The sequence below is a fragment of the Spermophilus citellus genome, assembly GCF_964194105.1.
Source record: "Spermophilus citellus genome assembly, chromosome: 8".
Taxonomy (NCBI): domain Eukaryota; kingdom Metazoa; phylum Chordata; class Mammalia; order Rodentia; family Sciuridae; genus Spermophilus; species Spermophilus citellus.
The window spans coordinates 96,993,595-97,015,461 of NC_138189.1; the positions used below are offsets into that span (position 1 = coordinate 96,993,595).

A 21,867-nucleotide genomic window follows, 5' to 3' on the forward strand; every position below is an offset into this window, starting at 1 on the left:
AAATTACTGAAAAGTCATGAATCTTGCTAGCCTGTTGAAAGGCAAGTGACTCACCCAAGGCGGAGATTCGACCAAGAGATTTTACTGGGGGGCTGCCCGAAGGGGAAGAAAAAGAGAGGCAGAGAGCAGAGGAGAGGAGGAGGGAAGAGAGAAAGAGAACAGAGAGGAAGAGAGAAGAAAGAAGTGAGAGGAGAGAAAGAAGAGGAAGAGAGGAGGAGGGCAGAGGGCAGAGAACAGAGAGGGTATGCTTATAAGTTTCGGCTTAAAAAGGGTTGAGTAGGGGACATGGCAGGTGCTGATTGGCAGGATGACTCAGAAACTGGGAGCGGACACTATGTCCCGCAGGGATTGGTTGAGAAAACCTTTTAATTTGGCGCTCTTGGACTTGGCGCCCTTCTGAGAGAAGGGAGAGGGGTCAGAGATTCTGTGATGTTCTCAGGAGACTGAAACATAACTTCAGCGGGGAGTCTCCCACACACCCAACACCTGTTTTCTGTTATGCATGAGTAAAACTATAACATAAAAGGAAAAGCATATTTATCTGTTTTCCAGTTTTACAATGCACTGTTTACTCAGCTAATTTTAAGTTCCATAATCAGGTGCTGGACACCTACTTTTTTTTTTTTAAGTCAGTATGGTTCAATATATACTTATTGGCCTGTTTAGAGTTGGTTATATTCGCACTGCTTTAATTTGGCTGACTACAAATAATCCTCAATTACTACAATATATTATCTCCCATGGACCCCTGTGAAATTTCCATCATAAATAAAACCAGGTTGGTTTTTGTCTTTGCTTTTTAACAACCAGGAAGGAATCCTTTATTCTCCTTAATTCTCTAACCCCTAAGCTAAAATGTGATACTAATTCAATAATAAACAGCATAAAATATTTTAAATTTTCATAATTTATATTTAATCTTGTCTAAATCTAGAAATGGCCTATCATATGAAATCATCTTATGGCTTCCCTAAATGGAATTCATAAGTGACACAATCCAAATTCTTTTCTGCTCAATAAATAATCATGTAGATTTTTAAAGAGTAAATTAATGGACTTAAGTCTAATTGGTTAATGATGTACAGCCTATTTTTAAAAAAAGAAATTGAATTTGCTTAAAATAAAAAGGCATGTCAACAAAATTACTACATAAGAACAGAAAATCAAAAGATATTAAAAAGATGAAGAATGCTTGCTAGCCACATCATTTCTGAACATTTATAGATCTCATGGATTTTCTTGGCTTCTGATTCCACTGACCACCTGAAGTCTTAAGATAAATTATGGACCCTGACATAACAAATATGAACTGTCATATGACCTATGCAGAAAGGTGCCTTATTGTCTTAAATACCTACTTGGCCACTGGATGAACAGCAATTCCTCGGGGCTGAGATAGGTTCTCCTTAATGATTATTTGATGATGTTTTCCATTTAAGTCACTCCCTTCAATGAGAGATTTCCTAAAATATACATAAAATAAAGGGTTTGTTATTTTCAACTTGATTTTTCAAACGAAAGTTCTCTGCTCCTGGTATGCAAAGATAGACATTCTGAACTATTCCCCCAATCCCCGCCCTTTTTTCTCTTTCTCTAACACACACACACACACACACACAAACACAAAGTTAGCACCAAGAAGCCCACAAATTCTATTGTTTTGAAACATATTCTTAATTAGTATCCCAATATTTATACAAGGAAATTAAAATACAAGGGGACAAGATAAGTAAAAAGGGATTCTCCAAGACAAGAGCCCACCCAGTTTCCAGGATATGAGCTGTCCATCAAGAATCCGAAGAAAAGAAGAATTAATACCAATACTTCTCAAGTTATTTCAGGAAACAGAAAAAGAGGGAGCTCTTCAAAATTCATTCTATGAGGCCAACATCACCCTGATTCCGAAACCAGACAAAGACACCTCAAAGAAAGAAAACTACAGACCAATATCTCTGATGAACCTAGATGCAAAAATCCTCAATAAAATTCTGGCAAATCAGATACAAAGGCACATCAAAAAAATTGTGCACCATGATCAAGTAGGATTCATCCCTAGAATGCAAGGATGGTTCAATATACGGAAATCAATAAATGTTATTCACCACATCAATAGACTTAAAGATAAGAACCATATGATCATCTTGATAGACGCAGAAAAAGCATTCGACAAAGTACAGCATCCCTTTATGTTCAAAACATTAGAAAAACAGGAACTTTCCTCGACATTGTAAAAGCTATCTATGCTAAGCCTCAGGCTAGCATAATTCTGAATGGAGAAAAATTGAAGGCATTCCCTCTAAAATCTGGAACAAGACAGGGATGCCCTCTATCAGCACTTCTATTCAATATAGTTCTCGAAACACTGGCCAGAGCAATTAGACAGACGAAAGAAATTAAAGGCATAAAAATAGGAAAAGAAGAACTTAAATTATCACTATTTGCGGATGACATGATTCTATACCTAAAAGAACCAAAAGGGTCTACAAAAAAACTACTAGAACTAATAAATGAATTCAGCAAAGTGGCAGGATATAAAATCAACACGCATAAATCAAAGGCATTTCTGTATATCAGCGACAAAACTTCTGAAACGGAAATGAGGAAAAACACTCCATTCACAATATCCTCAAAAAAAATAAAATACTTGGGAATCAACCTAACAAAAGAGGTGAAAGATTTATACAATGAAAACTACAGAACCCTAAAGAGAGTAGAAGATCTTAGAAGATGGAAAAATATACCCTGTTCATGGATAGGCAGAACTAACATCATCAAAATGGCGATATTACCAAAAGTTCTCTATAGGTTTAATGCAATGCCAATCAAAATCCCAATGGCATTTCTTGTAGAAATAGAGAAAGCAATCATGAAATTCATATGGAAAAATAAAAGACCCAGAATAGCAAAAGCAATTCTAAGCAGGAAGTGTGAATCAGGCAGTATAGCGATACCAGATTTCAAACTATATTACAGAGCAATAGTAACAAAAACAGCATGGTACTGGTACCAAAACAGGTGGGTGGACCAATGGTACAGAATAGAGGACACAGAGACTAATCCACAAAGTTACAACTATCTTATATTTGATAAAGGGGCTAAAAACATGCTATGGAGGAAGGATAGCATCTTCAACAAATGGTGTTGGGAAAACTGGAAATCCATATGCAACAAAATGAAACTGAATCCCCTCCTCTCGCCATGCACAAAAGTTAACTCAAAATGAATCAAGGAGCTTGATATCAAATCAGAGACTCTGCATCTGATAGAAGAAAAAGTTGGCTCCGATCTACATATTGTGGAGTCGGGCTCCAAATTCCTTTAATAGGACACCCATAGCACAAGAGTTAATAACTAGAATCAACAAATGGGACTTACTCAAACTAAAAAGTTTTTTCTCAGCAAAAGAAACAATAAGAGAGGTAAATAGGGAGCCTACATCATGGGAACAAATTTTTACTCCTCACACTTCAGATAGAGCCCTAATACCCAGAGTATACAAAGAACTCAAAAAATTAGACAATAAGACAACAAATAACCCAATCAACAAATGGGCCAAGGACCTGAACAGACACTTCTCAGAGGAGGACATACAATCAATCAACAAGTACATGAAAAAATGCTCACCATCTCTAGCAGTCAGAGAAATGCAAATCAAAACCACCCTAAGATACCATCTCACTCCAGTAAGATTGGCAGCCATTATGAAGTCAAACAACAACAAGTGCTGGCGAGGATGTGGGAAAAGGGTACTCTTGTACATTGCTGGTGGGACTGCAAATTGGTGCGGCCAATTTGGAAAGCAGTTTGGATATTCCTGGGAAAGCTGGGAATGGAACCACCATTTGACCCAGCTATTGCCCTTCTCGGACTATTCCCTGAAGACCTTAAAAGAGCGTACTACAGGGATACTGCCACATCGATGTTCATAGCAGCACAATTCACAATAGCTAGACTGTGGAACCAACCCAGATGCCCTTCAATAGATGAATGGATAAAAAAATGTGGCATTTATACACCATGGAATATTACGCAGCACTAAAAAATGACAAAATCATGGAATTTGCAGGGAAATGGATGGCACTAGAGCAGATTATGCTTAGTGAAGCTAGCCAATCCCTAAAAAACAAATACCAAATGTCTTCTTTGATATAATGAGAGCAACTAAGAACAGAGCAGGGAGGAAGAGCAGGAAGAAAAGATTAACATTAAACAGAGACATGAGGTGGGAGGGAAAGGGAGAGAAAAGGGAAACTGCATGGAAATGGAGGGAGACCCTCATTGTTATACAAAATTACATATAAGAGGTTGTGAGGGGAATGGGAAAATAAACAAGGAGAGAAATGAATTACAGTAGATGGGGTAGAGAGAGAAGATGGGAGGGGAGGAGAGGGGGGATAGTAGAGGATAGGAAAGGTAGCAGAATACAACAGTTACTAATAGGGCATTATGTAAAAATGTGGATGTGTAACCTATGTGATTCTACAATCTGTATATGGGGTAAAAATGGGAGTTCATAACCCACTTGAATCAAATGTATGAAATGTGATATGTCAAGAGCTTTGTAATGTTTTGAACAAGCAATAAAAAAAAAATAAAAAACCTATTCCTATTTAATGTTTTTGATTATATTGTGAATGGAAATCTAAAAAAAAAAAAAAAGAATCCTAAGAGTAAATTTTATCTTATGGTAGTTTCTGTTACCCCCATAGAATGAGTAAACACATTTACCTTCTTGGCTCTTTTTTTACAGGGCAATTGGCTTTAGAAATCAGGATTCCTTAATACTAAATAATAGCATTGCCAGTAAAATTATTAATTAGTTTCTTCCTAGGTGTAAGATGTTAATTTGAACATGCCTTTTCCTACGCCAGGAGAGACTATAACCATCCCTCTTTGGTTCCCATTTGGCAAAGAGTTACTATGTAATCTAATATCACAGGATTAGAATCTCAGTATTTAAATCCAATTTCTAACTAATATCAAGGTTTTCAAACTATAAACCTCTCATTTGCAGACAAATTAAAGGTTGTCTTTTAGCAGCTGTCTTTAGAGGGGTGAGGACTTAAAAAGGACTAGTTATTACTGAAGTCAATAAAGTAGGGGATTTGAGGTCTTATTCTCCAGGATATGGAGGTTTCTATCTCCTGAAGGCATTGCCTCTGCAGTAGGTACCATGATGCTATTAATCAAACACTGTTAAAATTAGAGGTGACTTGCAAATTTGGGGAAATATGAGAAGACCAAGCATCCTTAGAAAGCCTAAGAGTGGTTGACAACTGTCATCCTGATCAACATTTACTCTTACAAGAACAACTATGTTTGAGTTCTATTATTATGCATAGATGATATTTAAAATTTCTATTAAGTAGTTCAACATGGAGGAGGCTGTTATTATGATTTATAATTTTGATAACTGACTTTAATTTGTTACATGACTCTGGGTGGAGCACATTAATCAGCTCTGATTGAAGGAGGCCGAACATCTCCATAATTATTCTGTGATGCTAGAAATAGAACCATGGGGTGAGTATAACTCAGTGGTAGAGCTTCCTAGGTGTAAGATATTAATTTGAACGTGCCTATTCCTAGGCCAGTAGAGACTATAACCATCCCTCTTTGGCTCCTATTTGGCAAAGAGTTACTATGTAATTTAATATCACAGGATATTAGTATAGCGCTACCACTGAGCTATAATCCCAGCCCATCTCTTAAGAGGATAAGCTTTAGAGATGGTTATTCTTGCATTCCAATTTCATATCTACTACTTATATGCTCCTTGATCTTGGGAAAGTCATTTTACCTCTTTGACTATTGATTTTCTTAACCTTTAAATTGGAGGTAAGAAAACTTACCTCTTTGGGATTTCATAAGGTTCTTAGCCCAGTGTCTAATGCATTATAGTTGTTCAATAAGTAAACATACAAATAATAAAGTAATAAAGGTCTGGTTAAGTGAACAAATGAATAATGAATGTGTAAAAAATAAACTTGCCCTGAAAACAGAAGGGCCATTTTATACATAACTTCACACCATACCGTACATGTGGCTTGTTTTGTAGAACCTGTTTCCTATCAGTTATCCAGACCAAATGAGATTTTCTAGGACATAGAAAACCTACACTCAAGCATATAAACCCATTCCCTGGGACTTGGCCATGTAAGAAGTGCTGTCTTCGCAGAGGTGAAACATGGCTGCATAGATGCCTGATATCCAGGATGGCTACCGTTTCACTTCATGGCACTCAGTTATTTTGACAAAATATCCTAGAACACACAGCACCCTTCATATTTTCCTGTGAGGGGCTCTGGTTTAAGGTTCCTCTGGCACCATAAGGAATGCAATCCTTCTTATTGACTCTCCTCCACCCCACCCTGTTCTGTTCCCAGGCTCACACAGAGCAGCCCTGAGAGTAGGGTACCCAGAGGACAGAAATACCCCAACTTCACTCTGATTCTGTGGTTACCCACCAAAAGGAAAGTGGACCATCCCTCTGTTCCCCTGAAATTTCATCAAAACTCCATAAGCCCCACTTCATGCTGGCTCAACTGGAACCACATTGATCTCTTGAATGCTGAGAACCCTGGAATAATTCAGACTCTATAAGCTTTACATTCTTCACGTGTAAAAAGAACACACTTAGGCTAGCTGATTTCTGAAACTCCTTCCAGCAATCCCTTGGGGAGTGTACACCCTTCACTAAGCAATTATATAAGGCCTCGACATTTCTTGTACTGATATTTAATCCAAGTACTTGATTAAGATTTTACTAAGGAAATATGCCTTACCTCCCCAAATAAACTAAGAGCTGACTGCAAAGACGAGCACATCCCATTCTCCTTTGTATTCTCCCATGTTACCTAGGAGAGTGCCTCATCCTCAGCATTACTCAAAGAATGCTTACTAACTGTGTTCAGACAGGCCTTGGGTTTCTCACACACACAATCTGAGGGGCAAAAACAGATGGCTGCTTTCTTGGTCTTTGAAATCCTTCTGTGGATATGGATTCAGTCTTGATGAAGGGAGTAGTATCTTGCTTGATGGTGGGCAGAGGCAGGGAAGTGGACAGCAATGGGGCCTGTCTCCTCCACTGGCTGGATGCCAAGCACCCAGCAATATTTATCTGTGTTCAAAATGGAGGATAAAGCAAGTGGTATATCTCTTTCATTGCTTCCATCACCTGTGGCTTAAAAGTGAACCAGGAAACATACCCTCTGTCTGTCCAGTAGAATCTGCGGCCAATCCAGTCCACGGCAAGACCTTCTGGTACATCTATTCCTTCCTCAATAAGCCTTTCTCTCTGGGAACCATCCATATTAGCTCTCTCTATCCATTTCAGAGCTGTGTGGGCATAATATATCTGCAATAGAGAAAACAGGTGTTTCTGATTTGTCTTTAAAAACTGAACATGGAACATAGACAAAGGGGATGAGTAAGCCTTCAGGTCACCAAGTGAAATTGTTAAGAGCCCGGTTTAAAAATTAGTTAGACACATCAGCAACTAAACCCCAACTATGCTGCTCCCAGTTGTGTGTAACCAAAAGCAAGTTACTTAGTGTCTCAGAGTCTTAGTTTTCTTATTGGTAGAATAGGAATATAATATCAGCCTCATTAGGTCACATGATATGCATACATAAATTCTTAGTTCCTGGCACATAGTCTACTCATTGTTTTTTCATATTTGATCATTGGAGGTTGGGGTTATGGCTCAGTGGTAGAGCACTTGCCTGGCATGTGTGAGGCACTGGGTCCAATCCTCAGCACCACATAAAATATGAATAAATAAAATAAAGGTTAAAAGAATATTTGATCATTGGTCAATGACATAGTCTTTGCACTGGAACACATCAGTGGCCTCTACAGCCTGAAAGGGAGCAATGATGTGTAATTTAATGAGGACACTAAGTAAGCTGTATCTTCTACTGTTCACACAGCACTGTACTTCAGGGCAACTCAAGAGACATGGGTTCCTCTCAGTTTTCTAATTTATTTGCAGGACTGCTTTGGCCAAGTCACTTAACCTCAATTTTCCAGACTACAAAAATGAGGAAGTTAGATATTTCCTAAGGTTCCTTTCATCTCTAAACTTACATAATTTTATTTTAATCTATCTGTCTTATCCAATTTTATAGGCACAAAGTTCTTTTTCAATCTAATATGCAGGCTATCAGACATAAGAATTTCATCAGAGTATTAAATTGTCAGATGACAATTTAATGGAATTTGTGGAATTTTAACCGGGAGCTCATGTTTACCTAATAATCTCGTCAATTATAGGTTTAGGTAAACATATGTGCTCATGATTAAAATTCCACAAATTCCATTAAATTGTCTTCTGGCTCATAGCATTTTTAATAGGCTATTATTTAATGAGTTCCCGTTTTGTGAATGAATTATTATTTGATGAGTTACATTCGTAAAGAAGAGGTAATATTTCATAAAGACAAATATGGGTACTTTTCATGAAAAAACTCTACTAGAACTGTGTTTCTCAAACTCAAATTTGCATATGAATCACCTGGAAATCTTGTTAAAATGTAGATTTGGATTCAATGGACTGGAGAGGAGCCTACTAGTCTTGTAGTTGTATTTTCAGGTGATGTTGATGCTGGTTGGGCCAAATACCAGAGTTTGAGTAGCAAGAAAATAAGAACATTAATCATTAAGTTAATTAATGGAAATATTTTAAAATAAATAAACATATTCTGGATATTTAAAAAAAGAAGAAATAAAAGAGGGACTGATCAGCCTTAATAATATAGAAATTCTAAGTTACATAAAAAAACTTTTATGTAAAATTGAGTATTATATAAGTAATGTTGCAAGACTGCCATTCCCACAACAGTCATAAAACTGTGCTTTCGGATTTTCATAGTTCAAAGGTCATGCAATTCCCTCTCTCAATGACATGTATTAAATGCAAATTACTAATTTATATTTTGGCCCAATCTTAACCCCCTATTCTTCCCACTACTAGCAAATAATCAAAAAACCTATTTATGGAGCTCCTTTTGCATGAACTTGTGCTAGTCTCCCATCCTCATCTCCAAAGAGGAAACTAACCTGATAATCCTGTACAATCATCCCCAATAAAATCAATGAATCCCAGCAAGAACCCTGCATAGGGATATGATAACAGGAAAGCCTTATGATTTCCCAAATGATGTTCCACTATCTACATGTAAGTTGTTACAGGTCTAATCATTCTCAGTTTAACAGAAGATTTTCAAGTAGCCAATGTCATCTGTTAGGATAATCTCCTCTGTTCTGTCTTTATAGCACACTCACATCTGTTCAGGCAACAAACCCATACCTTATTTTCCACAGGGTCATGATCTAGTGCAAAAACTGTTCCCATCTGCTTGCTGAGCAGGGTTCCATAATCTGTTCCATCAAAGTGCATATGACGAATATCTTGAGAATTGGCAAACATCAAAAATGGTTGTGGTCCTGTTAATTAAATTTCCAATATGTCTATGTTTAAAGCATGCCTTAAAACACAAAAGGCACTTCTGACTCTTCCCTTTCATTGCACCCTCTTCTTCAATTTCTACAATGTTAGTCTTCTTAGTTTCCCACAAGTGTAATATAGGCAAAGACAGGCAGGAAGCCATTCTGTACCATGAAGTAGCATATTGCAAGAATTTCATCACTAGATTCTTCTTCTCTAGATGTCTGCTTTTAAAATGCAAATTACTTTTAAAAAGTCACACTAAATTACCAAAAGCATAATTAAATGATGCAAATCTTAGGACTGTAATCTCCTTGTTTCACACATATTGAATTCATATTGGAATAAATAAACTTCCTTAACCTAGGCTCTTCTGAAAGGGACATGTGATTATTTAAATTTATAATAAGACCCCTTGAGTATTCTCAGTACTCAAATTATACTATATTACTGAGGCCTTGAAAAGTTGAGAGTATTGTGCTCTAAGTCCAGCTATATAGAATCATTATTATGTTATTCCAATTATCAGCATAATTAACATTCAGGAGAACGTTATGAATGAAATGCATTTGGCATAAATCTAAGATTTCCAAGGCTGTTGAAGGACGCAAGAGATAAATATCAGAAGATGAAAAAATAGCAGAAGCATACAATTTAATATTAAATTTTGACATGAAAAAGAACAGAATTTATCAAAGTATTATAATTATTGCATTCACTAGAGAGATGAAAATCAAATCAACTAACAAATATTATTGAACATCTCTTAACTATAAAGTATATAAGTATATACTTAAATACTATAAGGTATTTAAGACTATTCTGGTCATAACTTTCTTTTTTTTTGTGATACTGGGGATTGAACCCAGTGCCTTGTGCATGCAAAGCAAGCACTCTACCAATTGAGCTATATCCCCAGCCCCCATAACTTTCTTATCTACTAAAAATACCATATATGACATTATATATATAATATAATATAATATATATATATATTTTTTTGCTGGATGCCAGAAATATTCTTTTAAAACATGATTATTATTTATGTTATAATTATTCATGTTCATAAGATTCATTTTCCATTTCCAAAAATAAAAAAATCAGATCTTCTATCAAGAAGCCAAAAGCAATTCAACTTCCCATATTTCTAAATAAAATACTTTCATGTTATCTTTTGCAGAAACACACTTCCAAACAACCCCAGCACTAACCTGAAGCTGAACAGCTTTTTTGGTCTGGTTGTAAGTCATACCCAGGAAAGCAACTACATTCCCAAGATACTGGGCTGAGAGGAAGACAGAGCTGGCTACAGTCACCGTTATCAGGTGATGAACAGCCTACAAAAAACAGTTGCTTTGTAATGATGTTGTCATTCAATATATTATAATTTTCATCAAAGTATGGAATGTACCAACTATATGTTGATTTTGAAAACCACCTCCTCAATCATTCAGACAGCTGCAATCAAGTTTATTTTTCAGAATATCCTAAGTGCCCCCCTTCAGTAAACTCAACATCTTGAATGATAATGCCTCACATTCCAATGGCCCCCATCCTCTTGTTGCACCCCTGAGTTCAAGAACAAGCATGCTGACAACTGGTTGAAGAACACAAAAGTTTTAGTGGGTGTGGCAGCTGGTCTAACTCTTTCTAATGAGTACTGCATTTTTTTCTCTCTTGCATTTTCAGTCTCTTCTTTTGCATTTCCTAGGTTTTAAAAAATCTTAATTGGCTTTACTTTTAATTCTAAAAATGGGCACACTTCCAGCAGAATAGAATAGACAATATGACTGATGTATGTACATTCCATGTATGTATTATATGTCAAAATACATTCTGCTGTCATGTATGACTAAAAAAATAAAAATAAATTGTATGGTATAAATAAAAAATAGGCACACTTCATCCTGTAAAATTAGCATTCTCTTCTATTTTTTAAAAATATTTATTTTTTTAGTTTTTTTCGGTAGACACAACATCTTTATTTTTATGTGGTGCTGAGGATCGAACCCAGCGCCCCATGCATGCCAGGCGAGCGCGCTACTGCTTGAGCCACATCCCCAGCCCCTCTCTTCTATTTTTTTATTTAAAAATCATAAAGCTGTACATGACTTTTCTGCTAATCTCGGGTTATATCCAGACTTCTTTATGCATAAACCTCTATAAAGATAAAAGTAGAGAGTTCCTTATTAGGTGCAATCAACAGACTGAGGACACTCTGCCTCTGCCATCTCATTCAATCCAGGAGGCAAGTCAGTATTGTTACAGATGAGGAAGCAAAGACTAAAAGAGGTCAAGTAACTATAGTCTAAAACACACTGCCGTAACTGTAACTGGTAATACTACCTAAGGACTAACTTCAAAGCCCTTGATCAAAACCACTACAATACGCATCTTTTCTAAAAAGAAATTTAAATCTATGTGTTAATCTGTTACATAAATATCTTTCAGTGTGTAATACTGGAAAATCTATTCTCCTTTGGCAATAAGATCAGTTTGGGGGTATCACTTAGAAAATGTTTATATTCAAACCAACAAGAGGCAAATAAACTCACCACTACATGTTTTTCCATCTCTCCCAAGCACTGAGCCTTCAGGACAGAAACACAGGGGCCCATCTGATGTCAAAACACATCCATGGCTGCATTTAGATGCGTTGCTTGGACAGGAAATGAATGCTAATTAATGAAGAACAAAGTTAAGATTAGCGTTAAATCAGAGTTGTGAAACTTTATTACAATCTGTTGCTAACAAAAAGTGCTCTCCTGAAAAAAAAAAAAGAAGTTAAAGAAAGAACAAACATTTATGAAATGCCATGGTAATTGGAGGTATAAAGAAAAAATTTCAAATCTGAAAACAGAAAGAGTTCTGATTTTGGAAAATGTATCTAGTTTCCTCTGAATTTCTATTATCTCAAATAAGATTTTTCAAGCTCTTAGTCATCAAAATTCTGAGAGTTTTGGAACCTGAAGAAGTGATTCTCGAGTTCACCTGGAAAACAGATTTCATCTACTAAAAAAAAAAACAAAAAAAAACAAAAAACTAAGGACATTTTATGAGTGTGGTTAGGTGTACGAAGAGAAATGAGAGGCTCTTAACAAATATTAAAATGTATGATAAATTATCATATATGCATAATAATGTGCAATCATTAAAATAGTGGAGAATGGGTGTAGGAATAGACAGAAGATAATACAACAGGACAGAAAGCTCAGATTAGAAAAGATTAAAGTATACATAAGAACATACTGCGTAAGATGTTATTTTAAAATTAGTGAGCATGTGAAAGATCATCCAATAATGGTATAGAAATAACTGAATAATGATTCGGGAGAGAAATGTAAATATCTACCCTATAGCAAATATTAAAATAAATTCCAAGCAAGTCAAATATGACATTGCATATGTAACATTAAACTTCTAGAAGGTTTGAGAATCAAGTGAGATTACATTTGCCACACTTGGTACACAGTGGGCCCTATGAGGAATTTACATCCTGTACTTCAGTATATTTGCCAGTGGGCAAAATTTGTGATATTAAGAGAGGGGCAAATTTCATAGACAAGCACAAGCATGCTGGGTAATTTCCAAGAAATTCATTATTGTTAGGTCCTTAGGCCAAAGTAATTCCATTTTGAAAATCAGCACCTGTCATCTTGAGACTCCCACCCATGCATGACCTTCTCGTTAAGCCATCTCCAAAGAGTCCCTAACTACTGAAATCACAACAAAGATGCCAACTAACAATCACAGGACCCTGGGTTATTTTGGTTTTTGATATTTTTTAGTTATACATGGACACAATATCATTATTTTGTTTATTTATTTTTATGTGGTGCTGAGGATTGAACCCAGTGCCTCACATGTGAAAGGCAAGCTCTCTGCCACTGAGCCACAACCCCAGCCCTCTGGGTTATTTTTTAACCACTTCATTGTACATGACTATATAGTTAAATTTTTTCAGCAGGCTGTTGCTCCTTGAAGAAAGGCAGCCTGGCAGATATTCTCTGTAAATAAATCTTTGCTTGACTCAGAGATGTGTCTCTTATGGATATTTGTACCAGCTACCCTAACAATTATCATTCATCCATTTCAATGTGCCTGCTTTCATAAGCATAGACGATATCTAGACTGACCTATTCCACCATCTTTGAAGAAGGAATAGATAATAAACATGAGTTGAAACTCTCATTTGTACTTAGCCATACTAGTAGATTCAATAAAAAAATTTATCTTAAGGTATCTGAATATTTAATCCTAAATTTGCACTGGGAATATCCATATACATTTAGAATGTATCTTTTTCTTTTTAATATGTATATTGCCAGCATTGATGCCCCAAAGACCTATAAACAATGACTTACTCAGGCACAGATTATATTATGTGTGTGTGTGTGTGTGTGTGTGTGTGTGTGTGTGTATCCCAACCCTGGTAGTTTTTATTTTAAATATCTATAGTAAAATGTAGTTATCCATATTTCAAAAAGCAAAACAAAATAAAACTCCAAGGTAATTCTGATGCACACTGCTAACTGAAGCCTATCAACCCATCATAGTTCACTCAAAAACAGTATTGAAAATTAAGAAGAATAATGCAATAAATACTTGTTTTTGTGACTTACGATGGCATCGTTTTCCATCAGAAAGCAGAACAAATCCTGCAGGGCACGTGCAATAATAGGATCCAGGAATGTTCTTACACCCAAGAGTACAGCCATGATTCCAAAAGGCACATTCATTGACATCTATACAATGACAAAAGCAAATCACAATAAAATGGTTGTTTCTGAAAATAAATTGTGATATTACTAATTAGTAAGCACAAAGTAGGGTGGTGTATGCTGTAACTGACCAGGGAGGGATGTTTTTCCAATTCTCAGAAAGAGAAAAAGAAGTCAGTCCGATGATCATGAAAGGCATTTCTACTGTGTTATAGTTTATACAGATTTTTCGGACTAGAATTAACTTTTGATAAACATATAGCACTATATGCCTTGAAACGATACAGCATGCCATTCAAGTTAGGAACTGTTGGAAGTTTCTTAATCAGTTTGGACAATTCCTGTTCTGGTATTTACTTTTCTCAAGACCCAAGGGGAGCCCCTCCCCTAAAAGTAGAAACACTCCTTAGCAGCTTTGCTCCAACGGAAGCGCCAGCCTTCCAGCTAGCTCACAGCTTCTGCACGTCACAGCTTTTCCCATTGGAGCCCTGTAAGCAGGGGACTATAACTAGGTGCCAGATTTACCCGCAACTGATGCTACTTAATGTGTCCTGCAGCCATTGGGTTCTTTTCATCCCTAAATCACATCACCTTCCAGGAAAAGGGATGCAGACGTCTCGTGGGTTCATTAAATAGGGCTTGGAATTTTGAAACAGGAGGCGTCCTAGAGGACGAGCCTGAGCCTCAGTTTGCGTCGTTCCAGATTAGATCTTTATGGAATACGATGTGACAGTCATATGCTCTGAGAATCCGATGGTAGCTATGGACCTGCTCTCTTAAAAAGTGTCTATCCTGAAATTTTGCACAAATTCAAACGCAAAGAGGCTCAGAGAATCTCCTCCCCCTCCTGAGCAGCCTCTGTATCTGAGGTAGGAACACAGGATATTGTTTTTAAAAAAGGGACCTCGAAGTATTATAAAGACTTTAAAAACAGAAGAAAAAATAAATAAAAGTGCTCTCCTGGGTTAAAGCAAGCTAACTTGAAGTCGATTTCCCGGTGACGCTCTCGTTGCCCCTCAAGACAGTTCTTGGCGACCGACACTCCCCCGCCCTCCGCGGGGCGCGCTTTACCTTCACAGGATTTCCGGTCTCGGCTGAGCGCGTAGCCCTCCGCACATGCGCACAAGCGCGACTTGGAGTCCTGCCCGCACGCTCTGCCGCTGCAGTTAGCTTTCTTTAGTTTGCAAAGTTTCTTTTCTAGAACAGAAGATGGTTTATTAGGAACCTGTGGATATGTGTTTTGACAGAGGACAATGCTCCATCCCTGCACGGTTCTTAAACTGGCTCCTCTTGTCGCCTCTTGCCACGGTGGCGCTGCTCTAGCTGGGATTCGCCAGCGTTCCAAAGTCCTTATTTCTCTAATTGTCTTACAGTAGCTCTCAGGATAGGGCGTCCTAACTAGCTGGAGATGTCATTCCTTGGGTTGCTAATAGTACAATTTATCTGCTTTTTCATTCTAACATAAAAAACACATAAACAAAATTCTGTTCAAGAAATAATAATTAAAAAAAAGACTTTGAACTTAAGCACATCTTTCCCTGAGTGTACTATGTATAAGTCAGAGGTAGATGGTATTTAGCTGTTTTTATAATTATTATTTTAAAAAAAAAATCTTTCAGGCTTAATGTATATTGCCACATGTCTTATCCTCAAATTTCTGAGTTTATTGCTGACACATCCCATATGTTATGAACTATCCCAAGTGAATTGGAATTTGTTCAATAAAATGGGTGCTTGGGTTGAATTAGCTACAAATTGGGTTGAGTTATGTGTATTTCCGTGCTTACGTTATAGTTACAGTTATCTATTTTGGGGCGCTTGAGTTAGATTAACTATACTGAACCAACTTGGTATATGACCAACTTAGTACCTCTGTTTTTCAAAGCCCAAAGTCAAGGGCTAACCTAGTAGCATGTATATCCTGTTTCAAGAGGTTAACAAGATTTTTGCATCTTTTACTTCTTATTTTTGTCGATTTTAATGACAGAAACTTTATAAAATGCTATGGGAAATACAGATAAGCTTAAGTGTGGGGACAGATGCCCAGATGCAGGTAGACATGAAGCAGCGATCTGGCAGAAGGTAAAGGCCAAGGAAGAGCACTGGATCATAGAGCCTGAAGTCTGGCATGGTTAAGATCTACTAGAGACTGCATAATGAGAAGAGCACAGGGTCTCAGCCAGGGCTGTGGAGAACACCAGCACTGTTGTAGGAAACACAGAAAACAAATCAGCAAGCACCTGAGCAGAGCAGTTGCAGCTGGATCCTGTTCCCCAAGTGCATTTGTTCTCTGATCTCTTTTCTCTACTTCTAGAGATGTCCTCTTCATCTGACTTGACCTATTTCCTTCTACTTCAAATCACTCTTACAAGATAGAATTTCAGCAAATTTGGTTAAATGACCTATATTTAGCTTTTTATTTTCAATCCATGAATCAAGCAGCATTTCATCTATAAATAGAGGAGTGCTACACTGGGCATGGCAGAACAGTCTGTTTTTGTATGGCAGTTTGAGCAGAAACAAGACAATGGCCTAATTAAAAAAAAAAAAGTGGACTGGTTAATATCAGGTTATTCCAGGTTCCTTTCCAGGTAAAGGTTAAAACAGGGCGGACTTCCTTATCATGCTGGAGAGAACTGATTGGTTTGGGGATTTGTCCATCACCTTTCTCCTGATTTCTTAGAAGGTTAGATAAACAAGTTGGTTTTGATTTGGGGATCTGGAACTTCAGTATGAATGACTCCATTATGATTAGGTCTGCCGGGGCCTCATGCAGGAGCTCTGTTCAAGTCAGTGGCCTCTGATAAATTTTACCACTAAACACATTTTTGACCAACAGCTGCAGAATTCAATAGAAACATATTTTTGTTGCATTGAGAAAATCCCAAGTGTACATCATCAACCAGAGAACATGTTCCCCTCTTGGGATTCTAGTTTGTTATGAAGGGAGAGCCTTCATACCAAAATCTATAATCTGCATTTTTATAGATTCCGGAGTGACTCTGATGCTGGGAGTCTTCATGCCAGACTGAGAAACAATGGCCTAATGTTCTGCTGAGACATTCCACCTTGACTCCATTTAGTTGGTCCGTGTTCTTTCCTTAGTCATTTTAACTTGTATTTTTTTCAGTTTTCTTGGAAGAAATAAATGTGAAATCAGTCTTGCCAACTCTCTATACAACTGCAGTATTTCCTACTAAATTTGTTAAGCTCTACATTGAATAGTATTTTGGAAAAAAAAATTTTCCTTATCTATGCTTTTTATGCTAATTATGCAGGTATATTTACATATTTTTTCATAGCATGAAAAATATGTAAATATACCTGCATAATTTTCTGCATGCTACACTTAAGCTATCAAATTTTAATTAATCAAAATTTAAAATGGCTCAAATTTTAAGTGAATGACAAAAATCAGAAACTTGTAAGATTATTGAGGACAAAATACATCCTCTTCACATTTCTTTAAAAAAAAAGTAATTTTTTTTTTTTTTTTTTAGAGAGAGAGAGAGAGAGAGGGAGGGAGAATTTTTTAACATTTATTTTTTTTTTAGTTTTCGGCAGACACAACATCTTTGTTTGTATGTGGTGCTGAGGATCGAACCCGGGCCGCAGGCATGCCAGGCAAGTGCGCTACCGCTTCAGCCACATCCCCAGCCCAAAACAAGTAATTTTTAACTTTGATTTTTTTCCTTTCATAACACCAAAACACTACACTTTCTTAAGATAACAAAAACTTCACAGATTATGCTTCCTGTAATTGTACCTTATAAAAATCTTTCCAAGCCTAGCATAATAGATGATTATAGGAATTAAAAAAATCAGGAAAATCGAGTTTTGTCTTGTTCTGTATTTCACAGCCAATTGCTTTATCTCCTTGACCTAGGTTTCCTAATCCATGGAATGAAAATATTGAATTAGATATTGTCATTCATATTGTGTCTGTCTGTCTGTCTGTCTCTCTCTAATTGGCTCTCTCTCTCTCTCTCTCCTACACACATGTGCATGCGCTTGCTCTGCCCTCCCCCTTTTTAAAGTGCTGTGGTTCAAAACAATTAAATGTTTGTGGTAAATTTTTCTAAATTTATACCTCTAAAGAGTCTCAAACCTTAATTACTGCCTACAGCATGGTAACACAGATCAAACTGTCTAATGAAGAAAATGATCAATATCTAGGGTATAGGAAATGACCCAGAGAATCTTCTAGATCCTGTATTGTAACTTTTTTTTGTACCTTTCTACTATCTCTCACACCTGGCCCATGTATGTTCTAATCATCCTCATCATCACTATTATCTCCATCATGATTATATGTATGTATTCTTTTTCCATTAATAGGTAAGGCACGTCCTCTACCCACATATGTAGTCTCAGTAACACCTAGCATGTTACCTTTCATTATATAGGTACATAGCAAACATCTGGAATACATGCACAAGGTCCTGTGATCATTCACCTGCTCCCTCACTTCTTTAATTCTTTTCCCCTTGGATTTCCAGTCACCTCAAACAGATGAGCAGACTGTGTCAGCTTAGAACTCTGTCCACTCTACCATGCTGCCAATGGTTTGAATGATGCTTATTAATCATTATTCTCCTCTGCATGGTTGTGTTGATGATGTGACCTGAATTCAGACACTAAACACTTTAAAAGTTCATTTTAGGAAATGGCCAAACACAGAGGATTGAATGTTATATTTCAGTTTAATCTTCTTAATCTTCTGCTGTTCTTTAGCTTCAAAATAGGCCAAAGCTAGCACTCAGAATGTTGCTGCTGACCTCAGATAACACCCCTTCTCAGAGCCCAGCAGAGGGGCTTAATTGCCTTTGAGATCAATTAAAGTCCCTAATCGCGGAGTTTAATGTCCATGCCAACTGTGCCTTCAATCACTGCCTGACAAACACACAGGCGCTCTTGAGCTTGCCTGCAGCCCAGTAAGTCTACAGATTTTACCCTGGTCCAGTTCTGAAATAGTGCACATGGGATTCCCTAGCCTGCATTTCCCACCCCATCACATAAAATCACATTCCTCAAATTCTGTGTAAGACCATGTCACAAAGCTGTTCTAATCTCTTCCATTCAAACCCATTCACTAATCATTCTTGTAACTGAATATTTGCATCCCCGATATTTAACACATAACAATAAAAATTTGAATAACACTTTATAAACCATTTACATTTTCACATTTAGTTTTCAGAACAAGTCCTGGGGTTTTGCAGAGCAATATTGTTTTCCATTTTATAGATTAGGAAATAGTGCCTTGTTAAGGAGCACATAGGTAATAAGGGGTAGAACGAAGGCTCAACCCCAAGCCTTCTGTTTGCAGGCTCCACTTCTTTACCACGTATGTGTGAGGTGTTACATATGCACATGTGTGTGTAAGTATATACATGGGCGTGTATGCATACATAAAATATAACTGGGCTTTGTGGAATTTCTGTAAAAACCTACAGTTATATTTTTGTTTCATTTGTTTATTGTCTTTCTCATTAGTGAGTTCTCAATAAATGATAACCTTAACTTCCTCAAAAAACTTCCCAAAGTATACACTACAGAAGTTTTTTCTTCCCTGTTAAGAGATATACAAGGAAGAAAATACAAGAGTGGCTATTTATGTTCCTGGAATTCATAATTACCATTGGAAAAAAAAAACTACCCAGAATTTAACTATTTGGTATTCATACTTATCTGAACCCTTTTAAGAATCAGAAAATAAACAAACCAGTAACCACTAGGAAGTTAAAAAAATAAATACTTTTTATTCTTAGAAAAGCCCCTCTGGCCCACTTAGTCTCTTAATACTATATACCTATTTTTGACAAGTTCAACCAGCCCAGAGCATACAGGTAGAAAACACAGGTGTGAAAGCCTCCACTCCCATTGTGCCCATCCCACCCCACCTGCCTGCTGGATGATACATTGGTGACAGGACTCCATGGGCTCTCTTGTTGAGAGACTGAGAGCAACCTCAACCTTGCATTCCAGACACCAGTGTCAATGAGTAGGAGGCAGGAGGTGATGAGGGGAATCTATTGTTCATCTCTCCCACACAGACTAGACGCCTCTGATCAGGCTCCTTCTGGAGAAAGATGGTACAATTTGAATATCAAGAGGATAATAATTACCATGAATAGAAACATGTCGACTACTTATTTAAATTCATGAGTTTATAAAGATGCTTTTGAAAAAAGGTCACCATTAGAGGATATTGGGAAACTAACCCTTTATTCTGAAAATGGGTAAATTAAGGGATGGGAACAAGCTTTGAATTTGCCTTTCCTAGAAAAGCTCCTCCTCAAGGGAATTATATATCTGATGTGGAAAGTTTCTTCTTTATATAAGAATTCCAGATAGTAAATGTATAAGCAATGAAACAATTAGAAAAAAAATATGGCTCCAGGCAGCGGTAATCAATAGCCATTATGGAAAAGGCTGATGGGAAACTATAGTTGATGGACCAGGCTGGCCACCCCTGAACAGCTGATTAATCTTGAACATCACAAAAAAGAATTTGAACCAGCCCCTATATGCCTCCTAAGGTGGTACAATAGGAAGCATAAACTCACAAAGCATCCTTGAAAAAATTCTGACTCTGATCAGGTTTCCAGACCTAAGCTATCAGTTTATGGGAAATACAGAAGGTAGAGAAAGATGATATCACCATGGAGATATAATTTGCAAAATTCAGAAAGTGGAAAATTTAACAGGACAAAGAATCTGGTTTCTTTCTTTTCTTTTTTTTTTTTTCTTCATTTATTGCCTTCAATGTGTTGCTGAGTCCACCCCAGATATAATATGTATAAATATTTAATGTGGTGCTGGGGATTAGAACCCAGGGCCTTGTGCATGCAAGCAAGCACTCAACCAACTGAGCTATATCCTTAGCCCAAGAATCTGGTTTCTTAAACAAATAAATGGCAACAGAAATCCTCTAATTAGAAAACAAACCATAGACCTACAGACAGGCATGTGGGAATCAGCAAAATGTGAGAGCTGAGAGCAAGGAAGGAGACAAAAAAATGATAGAAAGCAACTCCAAGCATTTAAAAGGCATTTCAAGAGACAGCCATTTGGTGTCAGGGTAAACCTGTGTTATCATCTCAGCTTTGCCAAAACCAATGCTGAACTTGCCCCAATGGCCTGTATCCTTGAAGATGTAACTCTAGTCACTAAGAAAATGTCAGTAATTTTAAATGATGTGAGGAAAATACTGCAATCTGTATATTACAAACATTTCTATTAAAAACAGCTTTGTGTATTTAAACTGATTATTTAAAAATACTCATCTTTCTGCAATGATTCATTTCCAGGGGTTTCCAAATAACCCATGTTTTACGGAAGACTCTCCAGCAGAATGAATCAGAATGAATTAGAGTCGTACCTGGGTGGTTTTAGCTACACTTATCTTCTGGAAGCAGGTACATTTCCAGATGGAGGCAATCCTCCTTTGTGAACTCACAGGAATAAAGACATTCAACAATATTTTTTACATGAAAAGAAGGAAAAGTCTTTTACACAGTCAATGATAGACACCTAGTTCCCAAAGAAATAAACTTTTGAAACTCCTTTAGAAGCTTAAAACTGGAATCTACATTTAAAGAATCCAGAAAGAAAAAAAATGGACCTTCTACAAAATAATATCTGTGAATAGTAAATTGCAAAGTGTCTAGAAGATAAGCTTGATATTTTTCCATT

The 21,867-nt window shown here is 36.9% G+C and overlaps 1 protein-coding gene across 3 annotated transcripts in view; it reads right to left on the minus strand.

The window, feature by feature from the left end:
• The window catches only part of EGF (epidermal growth factor), a 90,723-nt gene that overhangs the window by 38,899 nt on the left and 29,957 nt on the right, over positions 1 to 21,867 (minus strand). For all 3 annotated transcript variants that reach the window (XM_081303582.1, XM_081303581.1, XM_081303583.1), the window contains 7 exons: positions 15,241 to 15,366; positions 14,071 to 14,193; positions 12,004 to 12,126; positions 10,660 to 10,785; positions 9,311 to 9,447; positions 7,209 to 7,357; positions 1,359 to 1,463 (listed from right to left, as the gene is read on the minus strand). In XM_081303582.1, the coding sequence (XP_081159708.1) occupies positions 1,359 to 1,463; positions 7,209 to 7,357; positions 9,311 to 9,447; positions 10,660 to 10,785; positions 12,004 to 12,126; positions 14,071 to 14,193; positions 15,241 to 15,366 (889 nt within the window). The remainder of the gene's footprint in view (positions 1 to 1,358; positions 1,464 to 7,208; positions 7,358 to 9,310; positions 9,448 to 10,659; positions 10,786 to 12,003; positions 12,127 to 14,070; positions 14,194 to 15,240; positions 15,367 to 21,867) is intronic.